At 44.9% G+C, this 27,275-nt stretch overlaps 2 protein-coding genes across 2 annotated transcripts in view; one reads left to right on the forward strand and one right to left on the reverse strand.

Annotated features, from left to right (window-relative positions):
• TG (thyroglobulin) overlaps nucleotides 1–27,275 on the forward strand; it is a 178,058-nt gene that overhangs the window by 102,500 nt on the left and 48,283 nt on the right. The gene's annotated exons all lie outside the window — the stretch shown is intronic.
• On the reverse strand, nucleotides 478–26,137 carry SLA (Src like adaptor). The gene is made up of 8 exons (XM_081205123.1): nucleotides 25,748–26,137; nucleotides 20,423–20,516; nucleotides 14,076–14,175; nucleotides 11,604–11,690; nucleotides 9,251–9,354; nucleotides 8,118–8,249; nucleotides 3,882–4,029; nucleotides 478–1,724 (listed from the first exon to the last, which is right to left on the reverse strand). The coding sequence occupies exons 2-8, from the start codon at nucleotides 20,484–20,486 to the stop codon at nucleotides 1,517–1,519; spliced, it is 843 nt and encodes a 280-aa protein (XP_081061249.1). The 5' UTR covers nucleotides 20,487–20,516; nucleotides 25,748–26,137; the 3' UTR covers nucleotides 478–1,516.

Below are 27,275 nucleotides of genomic sequence, written 5' to 3' on the forward strand. Positions count from 1 at the left end.
AGTACCAATTCTCTCAGATTGTGGTAATGTGGGGGGAGGAGTTGGGTTCAGTTCACACTGAAAGGCAAATCTATCAATGTGCATTTTCTAAAACAAGAACCGAGACAGTCACCCTTGAAAATTCACTCTTTTGTGAATTTTGCAGGGCAGTTATTCAGAGGGGTAATGTGTACAAAATTGCATATTCAAGAGTAAATGTGCATAAAAATGCATATATTAGTCAAAATATTATTAAAATGTGTGTATTGGGTAAATTTGTGTATATTATGAGAAATTCACCTCAAAACGCTGCTGAATTTTCATGCAGACTTGCTTAAAAAACGAATCAATGTGAGAATTGAACTTAATAGTGGAAAAATGAGAAATTGATATGTATTCGCCCATCCCTTATGGGAGAGTGCCATTTCTTCCAAAGACAGCTGCTTTAGTCTAGTTCAGATATATGTGAAACATATGGTAGTCTTTTACCCACAGAAATCTGTTTGTTTAATAATGTTTTATTACTTGGGGTTTTTTTGGGGTTTTTTACACCTATATACATGTTTTCTTCAGCTTCACTCAAGGCTCATACACTGTAATACAATTTATATTATACAAGGGTATCACCCACATAAATAAGTTTATATATGCATATCTGGGACCTCTGAGAGGTTGAGGATGAACTCCAGTTATTAACTAAAAACATGCTGGCTCTGGATTTCATAAGGCAGAACCTAATCTGATTTGATTTAGGCAAGTCTGCAAGCATAGCAACAGCTGGACTACTTTGCTTGAAACCGTAGATTTTCTCTACATTAAAAAACAAAAACCAGGGCATCAGGGAAAAGGTTCTAACTGACTTGGTCTCCCTGTGTTAGTTTTCTTCTTACATGGAATATTTTATGTACGGAATTGTAAAAAAGAAATGATTCTTCCAGCCGCATTCTGAGGTCCAGGGTAGGACTGTACCACCTGATTTTGCTAAGCAAAATAACCCCGCGCTTTGGATTATCTGAAGTTATTTATCCCGCAGGCTCCTTTGTGTGATGAACTCTGCTAAAGGTCTTGTGTGGTCTGGCCAGGTCAGAGGAAGGCCTGACATTTGGAATAATTTTCCTCAGGGCAGAAGATTAAGATCTGGTAATATTCCAGTTCTATGACGTAAATTGCACGTGATGGTGTGTTGATGTGTATAACTTGTGCCTATTATAAATAGAGCGTGCAATGTGCGGGAAGAACTGCCTTTGACTTGGATAAGAGCCTATAGAAATAGTAGCTGGCCAAACCCGAACGACCTGGTGGATACACCTTTCTTTGTTCTCGCAACCGGAGCCATTTCTGAAAGAGCTTTCCTTATCAGTCGGCATCTACTGCTTTTCACTGTACACTTTAAGCCCCGTCTCCAGGCTCTGTCCCAGAGGACGTGGTCTCTTGTGGACTGAAAAAAATGGCTGTCGCGTTATCTCCCAACAGTGCAAAAGTTTTGTCGTTTGAACATGGAGTATCTTACGTTTCTTCTTGGCCACCTTCTACTTTATCAGGATCTGTTCTCGTGATAAATGAAGGGTGATTCCAACTTGTTCCGTAATATGACAGACCTGCTTTTCTGCTTCCGGTTGTTTGTGTAAGAGTCAGTTTCTCCAGTTAGGGCAAGATAGGAACTGATGCTGTTCCTCAGCCCAAAGCTCAGGCCAGAGTCCTCTATTCCAAGCATGTCTACAATGTCACTGTCATCTTCATTTGATCTTTAAAAAGAAGGAGGAGAAGGTAGTTTATTGTCTGAGATATTGATACAGAATAAGGTACTTCAACTGCCTTAGCTTCGTTGCAGTTTGGCTTAATGCGGTGCCAGAAGATAGACAAATGGGTCTGGGAATGTGCCACAAAATGGGTTTCTGTGTCCCCAGGGCATTTTGTGTTTTGCCACCCATGTTGGTCCTCTCCTGGTCTAACATTTGGACCCGAAGGAAATCAGCACAAACATTTCTGAAATTGGAACTAGAGATGGTTTCTCGTTGAAGAAGAATGGTTTATCCTGCTTTCAAACCTGGTTTCTTTCTTACCCTAATGATATCATTGTGGTGTGTGGTTTTTTGGGTGGTTTTTTTTTGAAGACAGAAATGCACATGCTCCAAGCCATCAAGTTAATGTATCCACGTAGCATTTCCAGAGTGTTTTGGCTGGTTATAACTAAGTTGGGGGCATGTACACATGCTACAAGGCTTTGCTTGACATAAATCATGCAGGCAACCCTTTGTAAAATATAATAACTCTGACATCCACACAACAGAATACAGTGGTACCTCTGATTACGTACTTAATTCGTTCCGGAGGTCCGTTCTTGACCTGAAACTGTTCTTAACCTGAAGCACCACTTTAGCTAATGGGGCCTCCCGCTGCTGCCGCGCCGCCGGAGCACGATTTCTGTTCTCATCCTGAAGCAAAGTTCTTAACCCGAGGTATTATTTCTGGGTTAGCAGAGTCTGTAACTTGAAGCGTTTGTAACCTGAAGCGTATGTAACCTGAGGTACCACTGTACTGTATGAACCAGGCCTCGGTGAGAACATGACTTAGAATGTGCAAAGGGATTGTTAAATTATGGTATCACTGAGTAGGTGTGGGTTTAACAAAATAATCAGCCACTGCTTGTCGTCATTGCCCGAATTTCAGTTTCCAACCCCTTTATTCCCCACCCCGCTTTTCAAATACAGTGGTACCTCGGGTTAAGAACTTAATTCGTTCTGCAGGTCTGTTCTTAACCTGAAGCTGTCCTTAATCTGAGGTACCACTTTAGCTAATGGGGCCTCCCGCTGCCACCGCACAATTTCTGTTCTCATCCTGAAGCAAAGTTCTTAACCCGAGGTACTATTTCTGGGTTAGTGGAGTCTGTAACCTGAAGCGTCTGTAACCTGAGGTACTACTGTATTTATTTTAGCACCCCCTTTTTTGTCTAAAGGTAAAGGGACCCCTGACCATTAGGTCTAGTCGTGGCCGACTCTGGGGTTGCGGCCCTCATCTTGCTTTACTGGCCGAGGGAGCCGGCATACAGCTTCTGGGTCATGTGGCCAGCATGACTAAGCCGCTTCTGGCGAACCAGAGCAGCACACAGAAACGCCGTTTATCTTCCCACCGGAATGGTACCTATTTATCTACTTGCACTTTGTGCTTTCGAACTGCTAGGTTGGCAGAAGCAGGGACCGAGCAATGGGAGCTCACCCCGTCTCAGGGATTCAAACTGCCGATCTTCTGATCGGCAAGTCCTAGGCTCTGTGGTTTAACCCACAGCGCCACCCGCATCCATTTTTTTGTCTACAACACCAGAAAAGGAATAAACTAGGCACAGAAGTGTAAATTCTGGAGTCCAAAACTCAATCCCGCTATTGCACATATCATACGAAGCATGAATGTTTTAGCAATCTTATACTGGTCAAACAGAGTACCGTATTTTTTGCTCTCTAAGACTCACTTTTTCCCTCCTAAAAAGTAAGGGGAAATGTGTGTGCGTCTTATGGAGCGAATGCAGGCTGCGCAGCTATCCCAGAAGCCAGAACAGCAAGAGGGATTGCTGCTTTCACTGCGCAGCGATCCCTCTTGCTGTTCTGGCTTCTGAGATTCAGATTTTTTTTTCTTGTTTTCCTCCTCCAAAAACTAGGTGTGTCTTGTGGTCTGGTGCGTCTTATAGAGCGAAAAATACGTAATTTATTCCAGTTGCAGAACTGGGGTTTTGTAGCTGCAGAATCTCAGAGCACCATCTGCATTGAAATAGCCCTCCAGACCTTTGTGGATGACAACTCCCTTAATTCCTGACCATTGGGCCTGGACTGATGGGAGTTATAGTTCAACAAATCTGGAGGGCAGTGAGTTGGGGAAGGCTGGCATCAGCTGCCCCCACCAAACATTACCTCTGCTTATCCTTCCACGAGAAGGTCTTGCTGCGCATCACGACGGGGGTTTCTTGGTTGCTCATCTCTTGATTCCTTACTTCGTTGCTGCTCGTGTGTTGGGTGAGGCAGGGAGTGGTCAGTATGCAGCAGAGGCCATCAGCTACCTCTGAAAGAAGAAACGGGCGCAATATGAGTTGCAAGTCAAAATGGTCTCTGACTTTTGCAATGTTTTTGTTTGTTTCTTGGTTACAATAATAATTTATTATTTATTCCCCACCCATCTGGCTGGGCTTCCCCAGCCACTCTGGGCGGCTTCCAACAAAATATTAAAATACTGTAATACATCAAACATTAAAAGCTTCCCTAAACAGGACAGTCTTCAGATGTCTTCTAAAAGTCTGGTAGTTGTTGCTCTCTTTGACATCTGGTGGAAGGGCGTTCCACAGGGAGGGTGCCACTACTAAGAAGGCCCTCTGCCTGGTTCCCTGTAACTTGGCTTCTCACAGTGAGGGAACCACCAGAAAGCCCTCGGAGCTGGACCTCAGTGTCCGAGTAGAACGATGGGGGTGGAGACGCTCCTTCAGATATACTGGATCGAGGCTGTTTAAGGCTTTAAAGGTCAGCACCAACACTTTGAATTGTGCTCGGAAACGTACCGGGAGCCAGTGTAGGTCTTTCAAGACTGGTGTTATGTGGTCTCGGCAGTCGCTCCCAGTCGGCAGTCTAGCTGCCGCACTCTGGATTAGTTGTAGTTTCCGAGTCACCTTCAAAGGAAGCCCCACGTAGAGCGCATTGCAGTAGTCCAAGCGGGAGATAACTAGAGCATGCACCACTCTGGCGAGACAGTCCGTGGGCAGGTAGGGTCTCAGCCTGCTTACCAGATGGAGCTGATAAACAGCTGCCCTGGACACAGAATTAACCTGCGCCTCCATGGACAGCTGTGAGTCCAAAATGACTCCCAGGCTGCGCAACTGGTCCTTCAGGGGCACAGTTAGCCCTTTCAGGACCAGGGGGTCCTCCACACCCACTTTCCTCCTGTCCCCCAAAACAGTACTTCTGTCTTGTCAGGATTCAACCTCAATCTGTTAGCCGCCATCCATCCTCCAACCGCCTCCAGACACTCACACAGGACCTTCACCGCCTTCACTGGTTCTGATTTGAAAGAGAGGTAGAGCTCTCTTTCGTTATGTTTCTACCCCATCTTTTCAGTTCAGTAACTTCCAGGGCAGCTTACAGGGAAAACATGAAAGATGAAATTAATTCCTTAATGTTTTTCTGTCTGAGCTGGCAGAGTTGCTGGAAACTACAAGAGGAGAGGGGTCCCAATTGTGGCTTTCCCACAGCAGGGCTCTTCTTAGGTTCTTGAAAACAGGGATAATGTTGGAAAGATGACTGTGATTTATACAGACCACACTGCTTACAACACAGCTGGAGTAAAGCAAAAACTCTGCTGCTCTTTCGTTTTGTTGCTGAAAAGAGAGAGGCAGTGTGGCGTAATGGTTAGAGTGTTGAACTAGGACCTGGGAGGGCAGGGTTCGAATCCCCACTCAGCCAGGAAGCTCTCTGGGTGACCTTGGCCCATTCAGCATCTCTGTATATGGGGTGGGGAAAACAGGCTAGAACTGGCTACAAAATGAGCTGTTGATCACCGTTTCTCTTCTACTTTTTCACATCCTCTATTGCAAACTTAAAAAAGCAAACAGCTTTGAAATGCATGATGAAGAATGAGGTTATCACTCTGCCTTTGGGCTGTTGGATGTTTCTATCCACCCAAAATAACCTAAATATAAGTGCGCTGCCTGTTAATATTTATCTAGCACTGAGCTGTGAAGCTGTGTGCCAGCTTCCTTTCCCACATTGTGTCAGCCACCAGTGAGTTCTGAGAAAAGGCATGGCTTCTAGGCAAATGTTGTGGCTTCACACTATGCAGAATGCATGCGATATTGGCATTAATGGCCAAACGTTAGCATTGTGTTTCCCCTGCAGGAAGGCTCCGCCCACTTTCGTTCTCTTTGTTCTGAGGGGCACATTCTGCCACTCGGAAGTGGTGCTGCCTTTAGATGGCAAGAGATTGCGAGCGTGCAGTGAGCTTTCAGCATCATAGTGTTCTAATCAGCCTCAGAGCTCTCGTAGCTCAGACTACAGGTGTCATGCTTGCAAATAATAATAATAATAATAATAATCCCTGAGAAGTGCATGGTGGAGACTAGCCCTGCAATGACAATGCCACAAAATACGCTGAAGTAAAGTGGTACCTCAGGTTAAGTACTTAATTCGTTCTGGAGGTCCGTTCTTAACCTGAAACTTTTCTTAACATCAGTTAACACCCTGTTCCAACATCAGGGTCTTTCCAGGGAGTCTTCTCTTCTCATGAGGCGGCCAAAGTATTGGAGCCTCAGCTTCACGATCTGTCCTTCCAGTGAGCACTCAGGGCTGATTTCCTTCAGAATGGAGAGGTTTGATCTTCTTGCAGTCCATGGGACTCTCAAGAGTCTCCTCCAGCACCATACAGTGGCACCTCGGGTTAAGTACAGTGGTACCTCGGGTTAAGTACTTAATTTGTTCCAGAGGTCCGTTCTTAACCTGAAACGGTTCTTAACCTGAGGTACCACTTTAGCTAATGGGGCCTCCCGCTGCCGCCGCGCCACCGGAGCACGATTTCTGTTCTCATCCTGAAGCAAAGTTCTTAACCCGAGGTACTATTTATGGGTTAGCGGAGTTTGTAACCTGAAGCGTCTGTAACCTGAAGCGTCTGTAACCTGAAGTGCATGTAACCCAAGGTACCGCTGTATATACACAGTTAGCCACCAGTGATATCATTACATAGCCAAATCTCTCTGGCTCTGAATAGTTCTGGGTCATGATCTTGTTCACCTTGGTAGACAGGCGAGTCACAATGAAGGACCCTCTTAAAATCTCTGAATTAGCAGCATTGCAGGGGGTTGGACTAGATGACCCTTGGTGTCCCTTCCAACTTTACAATTCTATGATTTTTATCCTGGGGCTGCAAATAAGGGCGAAGGGTCCTGGGTCAATGCTGGAGCAGGAAAAAGTTCCAGGTTCAGTCCCTGGCATGCAGGGCTGGAAGCGTCCCTTGTCTGAAACCCTGGAGAGCTTCTGCCAGTCAGTGCTGGCAATATTGAACTACATGGACTCCATAATATTATTATTCTAGATTTATTAGTTGTGTGCTTCATGCAAGACACCCAAAGCAACTGACAAACACTAAAACCAGCTGCAACAATCAATAGAAACCTTAAAAGCTCCACATCCACACAAATAAAAGTCTGGCCCTTTCAGAGCCTGCCCAACCAGAAGAGGAAAGGCAGTTTTCCTAAAATTTAAAATATATATTTCTAAAGTAGGGGAGTTTAAACAGTTCCCAAAAGTCCACTGTTCACGTAAGAAATGATTGCATATAAGAGTTTGGCGCAATATTGGCACATCCACAAACTTGTGAAGCGTAGGAAAAGAACATCTTGCAAAACTGGATATTTGTTTCCTGTAGACTCATAGTTTGACCCTTGGGTGACAGTTATGCAATGGCCACTACCTAGGGGCGAGCAAATCCTGTCCCTGTGTCTCTGCACATCTTTCAGCACGCTGACATACGAAATTGGATCTGCAGCCTTGTCAAATAATAATAATAATTTTTTATTTATACCCCGCCCATCCTGGTTCAAAAACTGGGCTCAGGGTGGCTAAATTTAAAACACTTAATTGTAAAAGCAGCATAAAATACAGTATTAAAACATGAATATCAATAAAATTAAAAGTTCGGAAATCAATTTAGGGGAAATCCATCTAATAAACATTAGATGATCACCAGGGCTAGCTAGGTGAATTGGTCCTATTTGGGCCAGTGAGGAGGCCAGGGGAGAATTATCTGCGGGGTCTCAGAGAGGGTGATCTTCATAAAAGGGGAGGGGGAGGGAAGAGAAGGGAAATAAAAGATCAGGCTGAATTCAAATTAAAAGCCAGGCGGAATAGTTCTGTCTTACAGGCCCGATGGAAGGAGGTTAAATCCTGAAGGGCCCTAGTCTCATGGGACAGAGCATTCCACCAGGTCGGAGCCATCACTGAAAAAGCAGAATAACTGAGCATTCCATGGGGATTACCATTTGCAATAGCGCATCATGTTCTCCACTCAAAAGCCAAGGTAACCGTATGAATCAAAGCAGACTTATGCGGTGAGCTGCATTTCTGAAAGCTTGAAAACGCTTGTTTGTTTTAGAGCAGAACACGCCTTCTTACCGGAATAGTGATTTACGAGGTCCTCAAGGCACTGGAAAGTTTGCCGAGGAGAGATATAATACCAGTTGTTTGGCAGGCGGAAGATTCTGTAATGTTTCACTTGTACGTGCCGGACTGACAACGAATATAAACCTAGAGAAGGGAGAAAAGTCAAACAATCATCCATTTGTCTGGATACTGAGAAACCCGGGAGCAGTTAAAACATTTTAGAGGGATAGAGACACTGCAAGCACACCTTGTTTTTATCCCATTTGGCTTGTCATGCCAACCTCTAAAGAATAATTGGAATCAGAGCTTGGTGGGGACGATTCCTTATTATAGGCTGCTATGGACGCGAGTGGCGCTGTGGGTTAAACCACAGAGCCCAGGACTTGCCGATCAGAAGGTCGGCGGTTCGAATCCCCGCGACGGGGTGAGCTCCCGTTGCTCAGTCCCTGCTCCTGCCAACCTAGAAGTTCAAAAGCACATCAAAGTGCAAGTAGATAAATAGGTACCACTCCGGCGGGAAGGTAAACGGCATTTCCGTGTACTGCTCTGGTTCGCCAGAAGCAGCTTAGTCGTGCTGGCCACATGACCCGGAAGCTGTACACCAGCTCCCTCGGCCAATAAAGCGAGATGAGCGCCGCAACCCCAGAGTCAGTCATGACTGGACCTAATGGTCAGGGGTCCCTTTACCTTTACGGATGCCTTGGTACAGCCCCCCCCCCAAAAAAAATTCCCAGGATTCCCAAGGAAAAACTGTTAACCTAGCACAGGAATTGCAGGACGTATGGCTCTCCAGATCCCAGATCCATCTAACATGGGATGAAAACAGCTGTAGGCAGGGCTACATTTTACTCACCCCAGACTCTAGAATCAGCTATACAGCTGCAAATACAACGTTTTAAGTGTGTTTTAAGTACAATTCCCACCATCCCTGACCACTGGTCCTGTTAGCTAGGGATGATGGGAATTTTAGTCCCAAACATCAGGAGGGCTGGAATTTGCCTGTGCCTGGTATATAGTGTGTATGCAGCCATAGTCCAAAACATCTGGACGACACCAAGTTTGCGAAGTCTGGTTTAAACTGCCCTTAAGAGGAAGTATCAGACAGAGAAGTGGCAAATGTTGAAAGCAAAATCTCATTTTCTCACCTTTTGTTGTTTCGCTCTTTCTAATCATGAACGAGCCAATTCTGGTATCGGGAAGAAGCAGAAGTTCTTCAGCTTTTTCTCTTCCCAGACCTTCAAATAACCAACTGTAGGAGAAGGGAGGCTGGGATTATAGGAGTGAAAAGGCAAAGTGGACTTGTCCACAGAAATGCAGATTTAACTAGGAGAGTACCGTATAATGTATTTTTGGTACTGCTACTTTTGTAAAAAAAAAATCACTGCGAATGTAGACGCCCCCCAGTAGCTGGAAAATTGCTAGTTATGAATGGCAAGGGAGATGCCCCCAAAATATGGTGCTTTGTGCATGTGTAGGAGAGATTTATAAAGGGACGCGGGTGGCGCTGTGGGTTAAACCACAGAGCCTAGGGCTTGCCGATCAGAAGGTTGGCGGTTCAAATGCCCGCGACGGGGTGAGCTCCTGTTGCTCGGCCCCTGCTCCTGCCAACCTTGCAGTTCGAAAGCATGCCAGTGCAAGTAGATAAATAGGTAGGAAGGTAAATTGCGTTTCCGTGCACTGCTCTGCTTCGCTAGAAGCGGCTTAGTGATGCTGGCCACATGACCCGGAAGCTGTACACCGGCTCCCTCGGCCAGTAAAGCGAGATGAGCGCCACAACCCCAGAGTTGGTCATAACTGGACCTAATGTTCGGGGGTCCCTTTAGCTTTACCTTAGGAGAGATTTATACCAGGGACGGGGAACCTGTGGCCCTCTAGATGTTGCTAGTCTCCAATGCCCATCATTAGGGATGGAGTGGAAATTCAATTCAGTACACATTTTAAGTCATATCTATCAAATTCACACTTTCTGAAACAATACGCAAGCCAAATCACAGTGAAGCAGATTAGAAGGATTTGGGGGTAGCCCTCCTCCTGAGCTGAAGTGTGATGTCAATATCTCCCCAACCAAGTTGAATCAGAGAGTGCTCTGCCCCTCTGTTTTTTCTGTACAGAAAGCAGCATGTATTTCTATATACCTTATCATCTATCTCTAGGTCCACGGGCTTTGCAGGACGTTGAGGGTGTCCAAAATGTCGCCTGCAAAGCACTGGAAAACTCTGGGTTGTTTTGTTGTTGTTAAAGCACAGCAGTAGGGAGTCTTTCTTCAGCTAAAAGCATCATTTAATTTTTTTAAACTCCTACACAGCTCTTCTTTATCACCCCCACCCCATCTCTTCAGAACTCCCCTAGCAGTGTTCTAGAGAGTGTTGCGTTGCAAGCAAAGTTTTTTTTTAAAGTGCATGCAAAAATTTACACCGCTCAGCCACCTCTTATTTATTTTAAGGCAGGAAAGAGCAAAATAAGTTCTGCTCCCCTGAGCAAGAGACAACCCACACTCTCCCCACTGCTTATATGGGATGATGGAATCCATTTTGCTTTCCACACAAAAAGTTTGGGTACCTCTGCCTGTAAATTCCATCCACTTTGGTCAAAAGATGGGAATGTCGTAGTTGGTTTTAGATTCTTCATTATAATAATAATATAATAATTTAATAATAATTTATTATTTATACCCCACCCATCTGGCTTTGTTATAAGCGAACAAAGAAACACAGAGCTTCATTTTATACAGTGGCACACAAGCCAAATTGCTATATATCCTGGCAGGTCCCTATCATCTATCTATCTATCTATCTATCTATCTATCTATCTATCTATCATCTCTATCATCTATCTATCTATCTATCATCTATCTATCTATCTATCTATCTATCTATCTATCTATCTATCATCTATCATCTATCTATCTATCTATCTATCTATCTATCTATCTATCTATCTATCTATCATCTATCTATCTATCATCTATCTATCATCTATCTATCTATCTATCTATCTATCTATCTATCTCATCTATCTATCTATCTATCTATCATCTATCTATCTATCTATATCTATCATCTATCTATCTATCAATCATCTATCTATCTATCTATCATCTATCTATCTCATCTATCTCTATCTCTTATCTCTCATCTCTCATCTATCTAATCTATCTATCTATTATCTATCTATCATCATCATCATCTATATACTGTATCTGTCTGTCTGTCTGTCTAGCTTTTTTATACAGATTATGATTATTATCAATTATATTTGTATCCCACTTTTCCTCCCAGGAGCTCAAGGTAGCTTACATAGTTCTCCTCCCCATTTTATCCTCACAACAACCTTGTAAGGCAGGTTAGGACTATAGGCCCAAGGTCATATAGTGAGCTTCATGGCTGAGTGGCGATTTGAACCCTGATACCCCAGGTCCCAGTCCGACAGCGCTACCTGGCACATTTATATGATGCACAAAATACAACTGTGCCAAGACAACAGTGGGAGTTTCCTCACCCGTGGTAAACTTTTGCTACACATTTTTCCGGGATGTAGTTTTCTTGACCTGTCGTGAGGGAACGGGCTCTCCACCAGCCTCCTTCACTGCAAGAGAGAGAGAGATATATGAAATGCATATTGAAATTTACCGTCATTGTAGCGAAACAAGGCGAGTGGGGAAAATGGTCTAAAATATATCCCTGTGGGTTGTGAACTCCGACAGACATATGAGGGATAAAGGCGATCATCAGTGAAACTACTAGACTTCCTCTTTCCACCCGTTGTATAAAAAAAGAAACTCAGTAAAGTTAATGAGACTTCCTGTTTTCAGATGAGGTAACATCTCCCCCTTCCCCCCGAATCGTATGTCAGCTGCTCATTTCGCTGTTGTCTCTGCCGGAGATTTGCAATTTACAACTCTGTCATCTGTCTGGAATACCCACATGCCCGTTACAAGAGGAAGATTGTTTCTCTGTGATACTTTAGGTCAAGAATGAGGAATCTCAAGTCCCGTGACCTAATGTGGCCCTCCAAGCCTCTCTGTGTGGCCCTCAAAAGTCTCCCCAGGCCACACATCAGTGTAAACAAGAGATGCATGTCAGGGCAAAAATCTTAATTTCACATCCATTTTAAAAATATTTGGGAATGGCTGACCATTCAATAGGATGCACTCACTTTACATTGTTTAAATAAAAAGAATAAAGTAAAGGTGATGGCATTGTTAGCATATTAATAAGCATTTCCAAAGAATGACACACACATTCTAGGGATAAAATAGGGCTGCCATACGTCCAGGTTTTCCTGGACACATCCGGGAATCAGACTGAAAAATGGTGGATTTTTGCTGAATAGGCAATATGTACGGGAAAACCCCGACGTATGGGAAGTGAATTGGAGAATACACTGTCCTTGGGTTGCTTAAATGTTAAAGTTATAAGGAAGCCACTGTGATTGTTCACATGCTAACTTTAGCAGGGCCTGAATGCTTTGGGTGATATTTAACTAAAAATCCATACTAAATAGCGCCAATGAAATCAATAAACTCAAGCAAGTCGTGACTCATTCAAGTCAGGAGTGCTCTGATGGTGTTTCCTGCTTGGCAGGGGGTTGGACTCGATGGCCCTTGTGGTCTCTTCCAACTCTATGATTCTAAGATTCTATGATTCTAAGTCCATTGTTTTTGGTGGGTCTACCCCGAGTATGTCAGCCTGATACCATCCTGTATAGTAAAGGTAAAGGGACCCCTGACCATTAGGACCAGTCATTGCCGACTCTGGGGTTGCGGTGCTCATCTCGCTTTATTGTCCAAGGGAGCTGGCGTACAGCTTCTGGGTCATGTGGCCAGCATGACTAAGCCGCTTCTGGCGAACCAGAGCAGCACACGGAAACGCTGTTTACCTTCCCACCAGAGCGGTACCTATTTATCTCCTTGCACTTTGACGTGGTTTCGAACTGCTAGGTTGGCAGGAGCAGGGACCGAGCAACAGGAGCTCACCCCGTCACGGGGATTCAAACCGTGACCTTCTGATCAGCAAGTCCTAGGCTCTGTGGTTTAACCCACAGCACCACCCGTGTCCCATCCCATATACACCATCCTGTATATTTGACTGCAAAGCTGGGATCTTTGCAGAAACTTTTCAAGCCCCAGTATAACTGATTCTAACAGGCAGACTGTTGAAGGATAGGGGAAGTAGCATTTTCTGTAGCTCTCGGTACAGAAGTTGGCAGCGTAGCCCCATGGCCTGTTCTCTCATTTGAGTTACAGCTTTTGGCCCGGGCTGCAAGTTCCCTGAGCATTTTTTCGTGCCTCAGCAGAATCAAAACAGGAAAAGGAAAGTTCCACTAAGTGCTGACTTTCACGCTTGTGGGCTACGGTCTCCATTGCGTGATTGGTACACAACAGGTATATTTGAGCAAAATCCACCTGATTTTTTTATTTCTTTATAGACAAGCAAACGCCCGTTATGAGCAAGGCCCTCCGAATCACCTGAGACATGCAAAACACCTCAGAGCCCTAACCCCTTAATAGCGGAGCTTTCCTTGTTGCCCAGTTATTTACAAAACAGAGACTTTCGGTTGTTTCTTACACATAGGAAAAGTGACTTCACCCCCTCAGTTTCACATGCAGAGATAGAGAGGAGGGGGAATTTGTTGGAAACTACTTAAATCAGTTGCCGTTGGTAAGGTTCGGAAACCATTTTCTCCCCCAGCTCAAATGGACTAGAACCTTGAGAGTTGTATGTTTTATTTCCAATAGCCCATGGGAGCCCTTTGGGTCTCCTCTTCAGACCCTCACATGTCCCCTGACCGTTGATGCTGCAAACCAATTTTGCTGCCGCTGCCAATTTTTGTGGCACGAAGGGGATGGGGACGCCTACCCAAAATCGCACTTCTCGGCAGCACAGCATTGAATAACGCGAATTTCTCAGCTGTCCTTCAACTTAATGCAATCTTCTTCTTTTTTTGAGAATAAAATAGGATGGTACTCACTCTGATATTACACGCAATTTTTCTCCGACGTGAAATATAGGTTGGCTTATATCCGGATCAGGGTAGTTGTCAAGGACAGCAAGGAAGTCACTTCTATGGCCTGAAGAAGAGTGAAGGATGCAAAATATGAAGTCAATATGTTCACCAGAATCCAGTCATAACCTTGGTGCATCCAAGGCCTTGACCCAGTATACCTGAAGGAGCATCTCCACCCCCATAGTTCAGCCGAGACACTGAGATCCAGCTCCGAGGGCCTTCTGGCAGTTCCCTCCTTGCTAGAAGAGGTTGTAGGGAACCAGGCAGAGGGCCTTCTCGGTGGTGGTGCCCGCCCTGTGGAACGCCCTCCCATCAGATGTTAAAGAAATAAACAACTATCTGACTTTTAGAAGACATCTGAAGGCAGCCCTATTTTGGAAGTTTTTAATGTTTGATGTTTTATCGCTTTATTATCATTATTATTAATACTCTGTTGGGAGCCGCCCAGAGTGGCTGGGGAAACCCCACCATATGGGTGGGGTATAAATAATAAATTCTTATTATTGTCCCAGAATAATATGTTTCAGAAGATGTGGGCCAAAGTGAATCCTAGTACAGTGGTACCTTGGTTTATGAACTTCCGTTCTTAGACCGAGGTAAAGTTCACAAACCGGGACACTACTTCCAGTTTTGTGGAGTTTGTAAACCGAATCGTTCGTAAACAGGACTGTTCTTAAACCAAGGTACCACTGTACTTCATTTCTGATAGATACAAATTCAGTACCTAAGTCTGGTGAGAGATGTTGACGCCTCTCTGGAAAGGTCATCTTTTGAACGGGAAGCTCTACCTTTAATATCTGTTGTCGGGGGGACTCAGTCCCTGTGGTGACTCAGTGGGAAGATAAATGCACTCTGCTCATGCCCAAGGTTCCCTTGCATTTATGCTTACCTCACATGTTCCTAAGTTGAGCCCTAGCACTTAAAATACAAAACTCCCGTGGCCATGTTGCCTCACGCACATGGAGTCCCCTCAAAGGATCCTGAGAACTGTAGTTTGCTCCTCACAGAGCTCCAGTTCCCAGCACCCTTAAAAAGAAATCCAGTTTCCAGGATTCTCTGGGGAAAGCCATGTACTTTCACATTGGCAATGTGATCTTAGTCTAACACAATGAATTAACTGCACCCCTTAAATGCTATCCAGACTGCCCACTAACCCTCTCTTCCCAACTGGTTCTCAAAGGGTCTGGCAGGAGAGGATGGGAAAATTCAAGGACAATCAAAGAAAAATTTAAACATTTCAGTGTGGTACAGTTTAGTAAAATATACTGTAATCATTATTATTTTTGTACAACATGTAGCTGTTTTCTGGATGTTTCATGGTAGTATTATAAAGTAGTTGTGTTCTATGGGAGATATATATATATATGTATATATATATATATATAGAGAGAGAGAGAGAGAGAGAGATAGTTTATTAAAATTTTATATTTCTCTCATATATATATATATATTTCAGCTTTTGCAAATATTTTGACAAGAAAAAACAAATCTTTACAAATCTAATTTACCTCCCCCTCGACTTCCCTCCTTTCTTAGGTTATTTGTTTCTTCATATCCAATTCATACATATTTACAAATTTTCCCTTGTCTTCCCCTTAATTGTCTCTTACTGCACGTGTTCATATCAGTCCCACAAATGTTTTAATTTATATACAATGGGTCTTCAAAGAGTCAATGAATTTCCCCCATTCTATTTTAAAAAGTCTCCCTTCTTGATTTCTTGTTCTTCCGGTGAGTTTCACCATTTCTGCATATTCCATTCATTTTAATTGCCAGTCTTCCTTCGACAGAACTATTTCTTCCTCCCATCTTTGGCCATAAATCGTTGTCTTCTGTGTTATAAATCGGACACTGCTAGGAGTTGTTTCTTTTTGTTTTCCTTTTTTTAATCAATGAAAAATTCAGTGTGGTGAAAGCAAATTTTTGTTCTGAAAGTGTGGCACAGAGAATTTTTTTGGGAGAACCATTGGAGGCCCACATTACCCCTACCCGAGAGCTGCATAAAATCCTGTCAAAACCCTGTTTATTTGCCATTAATTATGTGGCATCTGAATGCCAGCTCCCAAAGCCTAGCTGGCAACGCATTTTAGGTACATATTCAGCCCTGTTCACTACTAAGACTAGGCCTGCTATTGCCACGATAGCTGCTATCTCCTGTCTCTGGCTGAATATTTATCCTGGGCCGCTACAATCTAATCAGACGATGCCACGTTGATTTTCTTATGTCAAACAAGCAGTACATCTTTATCTTGCCAATAGTCTAAAAATAGTTTGAGGCTTAAAAATAGCACAGGGCGGAAATGCAAAACCACAGGAAGTCAGAAAAATCAAGGTCGCCTTCCTGTTCAGTTAGCAGTTGGGCTGGGTACCTCTTGACTTGGCTAGCTCCTCTGCCAGCAGCACAGCTGCTATCGACAGAGAAAACAAGGACACCTTCGTCATAAAGGCACAAGATAACATTTACATGTCCTGTTTGCTCATGCGTAAATTTATCGGGAAGTGAGGTTGTAAGGAGAGACCACAACATAGCGCTTTGCATTCAGGAGGGGGTTTGTAGTCCATCCTTGGTGCCGTACCACTTTTGCTTGTTTTCTTCTCCCTCCCAATACATTTTCCTTTTGTGCTGTGTGTCTCTAGGCTGTTAACCTGGGGACAAAAACTGTCCTGTTTGCAGTGATCTGTAAACTGCTCTGGGAGACTCTTTTTTTTTTGGGGGGGGAGGCTAAAGAACAGGATGATGGTGAATATATTGGGCAATTTCAGTAGCTCAACAGCACAGTTCAGAATGTAAAAAGGCATCATTTTCCACTCCACCCCGTATTAGCCGCATACGGCAATGTTTCCGTTCTCCTGCAGTTCACCTCCCTCTAAAAACTACATTGCTCATCTCACTGTCTGCTGTAATGACATCATGTAACTTATATAATTTACATAACCACATAAATTAAGCTGCCATTATGCTATTCCACCCCGTTCATTTCAGTACAAAGAAAGCATTGTGCAAATGGGAGCGAGGAAGCGATGATTTGCCTATTGTTTCTGGACTAAGAGCAACAATGACAGTGGATACCAATTGTATTTGCTGGAGCGATTTCCATAGTGGACATGGGTCAAATAAGCAAACATTGGGAACTCACCCACCCTGACATCTCAAGTTAAGATGACCCAAGAGCCTGTCAGGGTTTTGTAACCACCCATTGCACCAGATTTTGTAGCCAGTGGCCCTTGTGAGCAGGATATTCTTGCATAGTTGCTGGCCTTGTTTAGCGCATGGTGAGCCTCAGTCCAGAATATCTGAAGGAGTGTCTCCACCCCCATTGTTCTGCCCGGACAGTGAGGTCCAGTGCCGAGGGCCTTCCGGCGGTTCCCTCACTGCCAGAAGCGAGGTTACAGGGAACCAGGCAGAGGGCCTTCTCAGTGGTGGCTCCTGCCCTGTGGAACACCCTCCCACCAGATGTCAAAGAGAAGAACAACTACCTCACTTTTAGAAGACATCTGAAGGCAGCCCTCTTTAGGGAAGCTTTTAATGTTTGATGCATTACTGTATTTTAATATTGTGTTGGAAGCCGCCCAGAGTGGTTGGGGAAGCCCAGTCAAATGACGGGGTATAAACAATTATTATTATTACAGCCCCTCTCCACACACCCAAACCTTGACTCTAGCCCTTTCCTGAGAGACTCCAAAAAGGATACTAAAACTCTGAAAACTAATGGAAAGCAAGTGGGATCTGCGAGAAAACATTGCTATGTGGAGTGGTCCTGTTCAGATTTCTGGTCAAGCAGCCAAGCCCGCCTCCAGGATATTCCATTCCATTCCCCACCCAAGTTCTTTTCTCCCTCATCCCAGTATTTAGCATTATATGGAACGTAGTCCTCATTGTTGCTTATTTCTTATCCTTTGCACAGGTGTGTGTTTCTCTAAAGCAGGGGTCAGCAAACTTTCATAGAATCATAGAATCATAGAGTTGGAAGAGACCACAAGGGCCATCGAGTCCAACCCCCTGCCAAGCAGGAAACACCATCAGAGCACTCCTGACATATAGTTGTCAAGCCTCTGCTTAAAGACCTCCAAAGTAGGAGACTCCACCACACTCCTTGGCAGCAAATTCCACTGTCGAACAGCTCTTACTGTCAGGAAGTTCTTCCTAATGTTTAGGTGGAATCTTCTTTCTTGTAGTTTGGATCCATTGCTCCGTGTCCGCTTCTCTGGAGCAGCAGAAAACAACCTTTCTCCCTCCTCTATGTGACATCCTTTTATATATTTGAACATGGCTATCATATCACCCCTTAACCTCCTCTTCTCCAGGCTAAACATGCCCAGCTCCCTTAGCCGTTCCTCATAAGGCATCGTTTCCAGGCCTTTGACCATTTTGGTTGCCCTCCTCTGGACACGTTCCAGTTTGTCAGTGTCCTTCTTGAACTGTGGTGCCCAGAACTGGACACAGTACTCCAGGTGAGGTCTGACCAGAGCAGAATACAGTGGCACTATTACTTCCCTTGATCTAGATGCTATACTCCTATTGATGCAGCCCAGAATTGCATTGGCTTTTTTAGCTGCCGCGTCACACTGTTGGCTCATGTCAAGTTTGTGGTCAACCAAGACTCTGAGATCCTTTTCACATGTACTGCTCTCAAACCAGGTGTCACCCATCTTGTATTTGTGCCTCTCATTTTTTTTTGCCCAAGTGCAATACTTTACATTTCTCCCTGTTAAAATTCATCTTGTTTGTTTTTGCCCAGTTCTCTACTCTGTCAAGGTCGTTTTGAAGTGTGATCCTGTCCTCTGGGGTGTTAGCCACCCCTCCCAGTTTGGTGTCATCTGCAAATTTGATCAGGATGCCCTTGAGTCCATCATCCAAGTCGTTGATAAAGATGTTGAATAAACTTTTTCAGCAGGGAGCCGGTCCACTGTCATTCAGAACTTGTGGGGGGCCGGACTATATTTTTTTTGGGGGGGGGATGAATAAATTCCTATGCCCCACAAATAACCCAGCGATGCATTTTTTTAAAATAAAAAAGCACACATTCTACTCCTATAAAAACACCAGGCAGGCCCCACAAATCACCCAGAGATGCATTTTAAATAAAAGGACACATTCTACTTGTCATGTAAAAACATGCTGATTCCCGGACTGTCTGCTGGCTGGATTTAGAAGGTGATTTGGTTGGATCTGGTCCCCGGGCCTTAGTTTGCCTACCCCTGCTCTAAAGGGTTTTTCTTTTCTTTTTGGCATTTCTTAAAACTTTGGGAACAACCAAGCCACAGGCCGGGCTTGACCTTACGATTTAAAGGTAAAGAAGATCTTTGTTCTTTTGCGTAAATGTGTTCTTTTTTAAAAAAAGTCTTATAAAATCTTTTCACATTTAGCAGTTTGAAATGCACTCCTTGATTTTGGTATGAGATGCAGAGGCAGATTATGGGAACGCAACCAGTTTTGGCTGGGCTGGGCGCAGAGCCTCAGGGGTGCCAGAACTATGAAATAGAATGGAAGGTGAGAGGGGTGGGGTGTGAATTTTGGCGTCGCACTGGTTGCCCCTGAAATTTGAGCCCCCAAGGTCTGCAAGATGCAAACTATATAGCTTGCAAGTGATGCATTAAAAGTGTGAAGCACCCAAGAGCTAAGATTTAGGATCGGGGCAATGCTCAGGTTTATTGGGTGTGTGTGTAGGTAAGCGAGCCCTTAATGAAATCCACAAGCCCCCCCCCCCCCCCCGTTTTGACCAAACTCTGATGGAACTGTGATTTTAATTCCCCATCATGTCATAGTGTCGCTCTGTGATATGGAGGGAAATTAAAATGTGACCCCGCAACTGTGGGGGCCTTGTGGGAAGTTAAAATGGCAGCTCCCCAACTCAGCTGCCCAATTGATTCGAGTCCTGCTTGAGGTCAGAGTCAGTAGGGGGACTTGTTGGAGGTTTGGGATGCTGACAATTGCCTGAGGCCACTACAGTGTACCTCGGGTTAAGTACTTAATTCGTTCCAGAGGTCCGTACTTAGCCTGAAACTGTTCTTAACCTGAAGCACCACTTTAGCTAATGGGGCCTCCTGCTGCTGCCGTGCCACCGGAGCATGATTTCTGTTCTCATCCTGAAGCAAAATTCTTAACCCAAGGTACTATTCCTGGGTTAGCCGAGTCTGTAACCTGAAGCGTATGTAACCCGAGGTACCACTATATATGCTGATGCTGTCTCTGAAAGACTTTTTTTTTTTGCTCATGGCATGTCATGTTCGTCAACAATTTATGGTCTCCCTTTCTCTTCCCACTCCTCCTCCTCCGAAATTGTAATTTAATTTAATTTAAGCACACTTACCAGATTGCCAGGATGTGATATTTATCTCAGGCGTGGTTTTTGTCGTTCTTATAGTGTTCCCCATTGTTCTTCCTTCAAAGCGCGAGCTTCAGAGCTAAAGTAGCAAAGGCAGATGCAAAAGTTTCAGGTTAGCATCTGCTTTGCTTACTAACATTTAGTAGCTTGTTAGAAGAAAAAGAAGAAAGCAGACACATCTTTGCATTGATTCTTCTCCTTAATTATTTGATGTTCTGCATGTGTCTGAGAAACACATGCATTTGCTTAAGTTCTCACAACTTCCCTGAAGTTGTCACAACAGTGGCCCGAAAACCGCAACCAGAAACGTTGCCAAGAACTGATGTATAAAACAGTATTTTCCACCGATGTTGTATTTGCATAATAGGAAGTTGCCGTCAAAGCATGAAAAGAGTGTGTGTGTGTTTGGGGGCACCAGGGACAATAAGACGTCAATATACTTAGTCTACGCAAACTCAGGAATACAAAATGCATACTCTGTCTCCCCAAATCAGTCTCTTTTCTCCAGGGTTTCCCCCCCCCTCCCATTCTGCCTCAGTTTGCTCTCTGTTGAACCACAGAGGGATGGAAACCATTCCCTGAAATATATCCACATACCCTCAAGAATTAAAACAGACAGCGCTGGTTTTATAAGACACAGCTTAGTTTCATAACAATTTCAGCAAGAGACGGAGGCTTGGTTCAGATTTTAACACAGACTCGCCTAATTTGCACTCCCCAAAGCAATATGCAGACTGAAACACAACTAGCCTTCAAAGCCCACACTTCTACGAATTTTGTGATTCTCTGACCGAAAATGTGTGCAAAAATGTGTAAATCAGGAGAGAGTCTGCGTGGGAATTGTCCCCCACCCCCAAATGGCCTATGAAAAAGTCACTGGCAGACTAATAAACTAAAAGGCTGAAAAGTCCATGGAGTCAGTGTTATAATATACCAGACTGTATGCTGTTTGACACCTACCTATAATATTTTTGCTTAGGCGAACCTATCCGGACACATAAATGTTGTGCTTTAATCTCTCTCTCTTTTAGATATACTTTTAATATTAACTATTTAAAAACCTTATTAATTGTATCTGACTGGCTTTTTAAATTGATAATTTTAATATTTCTTGTAAACCACTTAGTTTTAAAACCAATCAGCTGGTAATTTTTGTCAAATAAATAAATACGAATTGGCGTATTCATCTGTTCCAAATTCCAGCTCTGGTTTTTCATCAGCCTATAGGGACTTTTACTTACTCTGTCGGGGTCTCACCCAGTTACCTTGAAAGCCCAAGCTACTGTTTCGTTCCCTTCCAAATCTTCATCATACTTTTTGGGAAAAGGTATGTATAGACTCCCTTGTTCTGTGGGATTTTATCTGATGCGGGATTGATTGTTTCGTCATTTATAAATGTTATTATCCTGCCCTCCAGGTCAGCTGAAATTCTTTTATTAATTGAAAGAAAAAAGCTGAAAGCCTAACCAGACTTACTTGAGAGTAAGCCCCATTGAATCCATTGGGAGTTACCTCTGGGTTAACTTGACTAGGATTGTGCTGTTAAAATACTAGCAAAAGGCAGCAACAAAATGAGGAAAAAAGGATGCAACTGGTCTTTGCCGAATCAGGCAGTTGGTACATTTAGCTCAGTGCAATGTCTACGTTTTCAGAAAAGGTTTCAGAAAGGGAGTCTCTCTCAGTGACACCTGAAGATGCCAAGAGATGACCCTTCTACATGCATCTATTAAGTCATATTAAATTGTAGTGAAAATAGCATAACAAAGATGCATTGTATCAGGAGAACTTGCCCGCTAGAATGTGTTCATTAGTCAAAACAGCAGACAGGAATGGGTTTATTGGGAGAAATCTGTACTACTGGCGAATTTTCACGAGAGTTTTCAAAGGAACAGAAAATTCGCAAATGGCTGCAGAAATACAGAAAGCTGGATTTTCAGACTGGGGAAAGTGAGAAATGGAGAGAACAGAAATTGAGAGGTCCACCCCTAGTCAGGGGTGATGGAGCTTTGTGTAACAACAGATGGAGGACACCAGGTTAGATATAAGGCTGCTAGGAACTACCAAGGCAGGATTCAATCCTGAGGTCGAGGTGGAAAGTTCTCCACAGTGACCCTCCAGGAGGTGAAAAGGGGCTTCTAAACTTGCCTCTCCAATTGCCTAGAGCAGACCCTTAAGGATAACAGGAGATCTCCAGCCAGACTTGCTGCCGAATGAGCATCGATCTCATTCCCACCCACCAGTTGTGTACACACCCTGCCTCCCTAGAATCCTAGGAAATGTAATTTACCCATCACAGACCTAGAATTCCCAGCACCCTTAACATACTACAGCTCCAGGATTTGGGCAGGGGAGTGCTTTAAATGTATAGTGTCTTTTTTTAAAAAAGTAATTCATTTCAGAGGTAGTCAGGAAAATGGACTCCCTCTCCCAAGCCAAAAGTGGGCTTGGAGAAGAAAGAAAGGGCTCTAGAGAGAGTGGTCAGCTTCAAGATACTGGAGTGAAATTGCCTCTCGTATCTCCCACTGTGACCTTGTCAAGACATGCAAAGTATTCTGTGAAATGCAGGGCTTTTATTATTTGTTTAACACGTTCACCGAAGGGCTTCTTACTCTGCTTTGGAACAGGAAGTTAATGCACCCGTTTTTCTCTGTGCGTATGTCTTGCAATGTGCAAAGGCAATTTGAAAGGGGCTGTTTGTGGTGTGGAAATTCACCCTGCTTTTGCCTCTGCTGAATGGGTTTTGCAGGCTTTTTTTATGGCTTCGGAAACCTGCAAAACCCACTTAGCCAGAGGCAGCGGTGCGACGAAAGAAAAATGTGCGCATTATATACCATGGGAAGTGATGTGCCGCTCAAACCGCTTCTGGCTTTCTTAAAACAAGCAAGCAAAAACGGTTTTCTGCCTCCCTCCTTGGGGCCAAATGGGGCATCCCAGACGCAGCCATGTTTGCTGCCCACTTGCCTGCCTATTCCGTTTTGAGCCCCTTCCCTTCCCTGCCCTTTCCCTGCCTAATACATTTGGGGAAGAGGTCAAGAACAGTTCTTCTGCATCAGACCAGTGGTCCAAACCCTCCAGCATTCTGTTCTCACAGCGGCCAACCAGAAGCACAAAGGAATCCTGCACACAGACCGCAAAGCACAGCAGCCCTTTCCCCTCCAGTGGTATTCTGGTATTCAGAAGCATCACTGCCTCCGACAGAGCACAGGCACGAGGGTTGGCCACCTTGGCTATAGCTTTATGCTCCTTTAAAGCCTGCCAAACCAGAGTCCCTTGCTGGTTTTAACCTTTAAAGCCCTATACGGCCTAGGACCCTCGTACCTACGGGACCGCCTCTCCTGGTATGTCCCACGGAGGACCTTACAGCCTTCAAACAAAAACATCTTGGAGGTCCAGGGCCACAAGGAGGTTAGGCTGGCCTCAACCAGAGCCAGGGCTTTTTCGGCTGTGGCCCCGATCTGGTGGAACGCTCTGTCACAAGAGACTAGGGCCCTGCGGACTTGACATCTTTCCGCAGGGCCTGCAAGACAGAGCTGTTCCATCCGGCCTTTGGCCAAGGCACAGCCTGACCCCCTCCTTTGGTAATCCTCACAGAACTCTAGCCCAATGGTTGCCATTAATTTGATTTTGAATTGATTTTAAAATGAATTGATTTTAGAATGCTGTGTTACTTTTATTGTTGTTAGCGGCTCTGAGCCCGGCTTTGGCTGGGGAGGGCAGGATATAAATAAAAGATGATGATGATGATTACATCCTGTAAATTCCATTGTGCAAAGAAGTAGTTTATCTTGTCTTTCCCCCCTCCAAATCTAAAAGCAGCAAGGTCTGGGCAGAGAATCACCCAGAAGGTCAACAGGGCAAGGCAATTGGAGAATGCGCCTCCATCTCCTTCCTGTTCACACTGCTTGGATGCTCAAGGAGAGTGAGGGAGCCACAGGGCCCCCTGTAGGGAATTTAGGCCTCGGCAGACGCACCTGTCCTTTTCTTTCTTTCACCCCAGCCCTGATACAGTGTCCCCCAAACTGGGGTCTCCAGCTGTTTTTGGACTACAACTCCCATCATCCCTAGCTAGCAGGACCAGTGGTTGGGGCTGATGGGCATTGTAGTCCAATAACAGCTGGAGATCCCAGTTTGGGGGACACTGCTGTATGTGACGGGTGAGGGAAGGGAAGTAGCTCGGTGCCAGAACATCTCTGCTTTTTACGTGGAAGGTCCCAGTTTCATTCTCCAGCTTCTCCATCTAAGGCTCAGGATGTCCCCCTGCTAGAGAGCAGCTGCCAATCAGTGTAGATGATACTGAGCTACATGGACCAAAGGTCTTATTCCATATACAGCAGCTCCCTATGAACCAGGCTGTGCAGGAAAGCGTGTGAGGCATTGGGTTAGCTCCCACCTCGCCCACTGCTTTCAATGGAATCGGTGAATAAAGAGTTGTGGTTGCCTGCTATCCAGTTTTGGCCTCATAGAATCATAGAATCATAGAGTTGGAAGAGACCACAAGGGCCATCGAGTCCAACCCCCTGCCAAGCAGGAAACACCATCAGAGCACTCCTGACATATGGTTGTCAAGCCTCTGCTTAAAGACCTCCAAAGGAGGAGACTCCACCACACTCCTTGGCAGCAAATTCCACTGTCGAACAGCTCTTACTGCCAGGAAGTTCTTCCTAATGTTTAGGTGGAATCTTCTTTCTTGTAGTTTGGATCCATTGCTCCGTGTCCGCTTCTCTGGAGCAGCAGAAAACAACCTTTCTCCCTCCTCTATGTGACATCCTTTTATATATTTCAACATGGCTATCATATCACCCCTTAACCTCCTCTTCTCCAGGCTAAACATGCCCAGCTCCCTTAGCCGTTCCTCATAAGGCATCGTTTCCAGGCCTTTGACCATTTTGGTTGCCCTCCTCTGGACACGTTCCAGTTTGTCAGTGTCCTCCTTGAACTGTGGTGCCCAGAACTGGACACAGTACTCCAGGTGAGGTCTGACCAGAGCAGAATACAGTGGCACTATTACTTCCCTTGATCTAGATGCTATACTCCTATTGATGCAGCCCAGAATTGCATTGGCTTTTTTAGCTGCCGTGTCACACTGTTGGCTCATGTCAAGTTTGTGGTCAACCAAGACTCCTAGATCCTTTTCACATGTACTGCTCTCCTCGTTGAGGAGCTTCTTCCTTGCACCAGCCTAAAGAACTGACAAACCCCCGTAACCTTTTCTCAAGCAGAACTGCCACAGCCTCCTTGGGTTGTGCAAGAACGCTCAACGTTGCTGTGCGGCAAGGGGCTAACCCGGCCCTGAATTCCAGCAGAGCTTACCTTGTGTTTAGATGCCAAGCATAGTGCCCTAGCCCTCTTCCTTTGCCTCTTCCTTTCACCAGCGGCGCCTGGCTTCCATGTCGCTTGGAAAATGCCAGAGGGGAAAGTAGGTTCAGTTCTGATGCACACAGCCGAGCGAAGTGAGGCTTTTGGAGAGTTTGGCAGCCTATCGTGCAGCCCCGTTCTTGCTAAACAAGGCGCATACTTCCTCTGTGAGAAATAAGGAAGGGCTCCGCGTATTGCACGAGATAAGTTCCTGTTGCTGGTTGCTAGCTGGGCTGGGAGGTGGTCTGGGGCACTTTTGCTCTCCTTTTTCAACAAGCTGTTTCCATGTCAAGTTTTGGGGGGCCTGCGGCGGTGCAAGCGGCGGCTGTGGCTGTACGAAAAGCAAAGGAAGCATACGAAACCTTTGTGCACTGCAGGTTTCCAGTGCCTGTGGCTCGCTTGTGCCGTTTATGTATTTATAGCTTGCTGCAGGCCTTCCTTCCTCCCCAGAGCCCAGAATGGCATGTTGCATCATGATACTCAGCTGTGCTCAGCCCAGAAAACTGGCATTGTGGGCATGCAGAAAAGCAAGCTTCGGTGTCAGGGATCATAGAATTGTAGAGCTGGAAAGGAACCCTGAGGATCCCCTAGTCTGGAATTTCCCAAACTTGGGGCTCCAGTTGTTGTTGGACTAGAAATCCCATCATCTCTGACCGCTGGTCCTGCTAGCTTGGGGTGATGGGAGCTGTAGTCCAACAACAGCTGGAGACCCAAGTTTGGGAAACAACTCCCTGCAGTGCAGGAATCTCAACTAAAGCATTTATGACACGTGGAAGGTTCTCAGGCAAGGTGGAAGAAGGAGAAAGAACTTGCCTATGTGAAGATCACCTGGTGGAAACCCTTACACATATGGTTTTCAATTGTAAACTATATGCTGATCTCCGCCAGCAATTTCTAAATTTCCCTAAATGGAAACTAGAGTCATACATTTTCTATTACTGGGGAATGATCAGGAGCTCACCAAGTTAGTGGCTAAATATCTCTATTTGGTTTCTTGTCGTCAAAATACAGTGGTACCTCGGGTTACATACGTTTCAGGTTACAGACTCCGCTAACCCAGAAATAGTGCTTCAGGTTAAGAACTTTGCTTCAGGATGAGAACAGAAATCGTGCTTCAGCGGCGCGGCAGCAGCAGGAGGCCCCATTAGCTAAAGTGGTGGTTCAGGTTAAGAACAGTTTCAGGTTAAGTACGGACCTCTGGAATGAATTAAGTACTTAACCCGAGGTACCACTGTACACTGCAGACGTCTGATCTCCCTGGAGGCCAAGAGATGTGATGATAGACTGCTCTGCCTCCTTTCTTTTAGCAAATGTTTTGTGCCACTGGTGAAGTGGTAATTCTGTATTGATTTGTTTTGGAAGGTGTATGTGATGCCAATAGAGGTTTTACGATATGATACGATTTATGATAAGTGGTCATCCAGCTTCTGCTTTGAAACCTCCAAGGAAGGAGAGTCAACAACTCCTTGGAAGGGTCCCTTCC

The sequence above is a fragment of the Podarcis bocagei genome (genome assembly GCF_964188305.1).
Source record: "Podarcis bocagei genome assembly, chromosome: 8".
Classification (NCBI taxonomy): Eukaryota; Metazoa; Chordata; class Lepidosauria; order Squamata; family Lacertidae; genus Podarcis; species Podarcis bocagei.

Bases quoted from the DNA above. Each gene is read 5' to 3' on its own strand.
- SLA (XM_081205123.1), bottom strand. From the start codon at position 20,486: ATGGGGAACACTATAAGAACGACAAAAACCACGCCTGAGATAAATATC. The intron at 9,355-11,603 runs GTGAGGAAACTC...CTTCTCCTACAG, and splicing joins GTAGCAAAAGTTTACCACGG to TTGGTTATTTGAAGGTCTGG. The intron at 8,250-9,250 runs GTGAGAAAATGA...TCCCTTCTCTAG, and splicing joins AAAGAGCGAAACAACAAAAG to GTTTATATTCGTTGTCAGTC.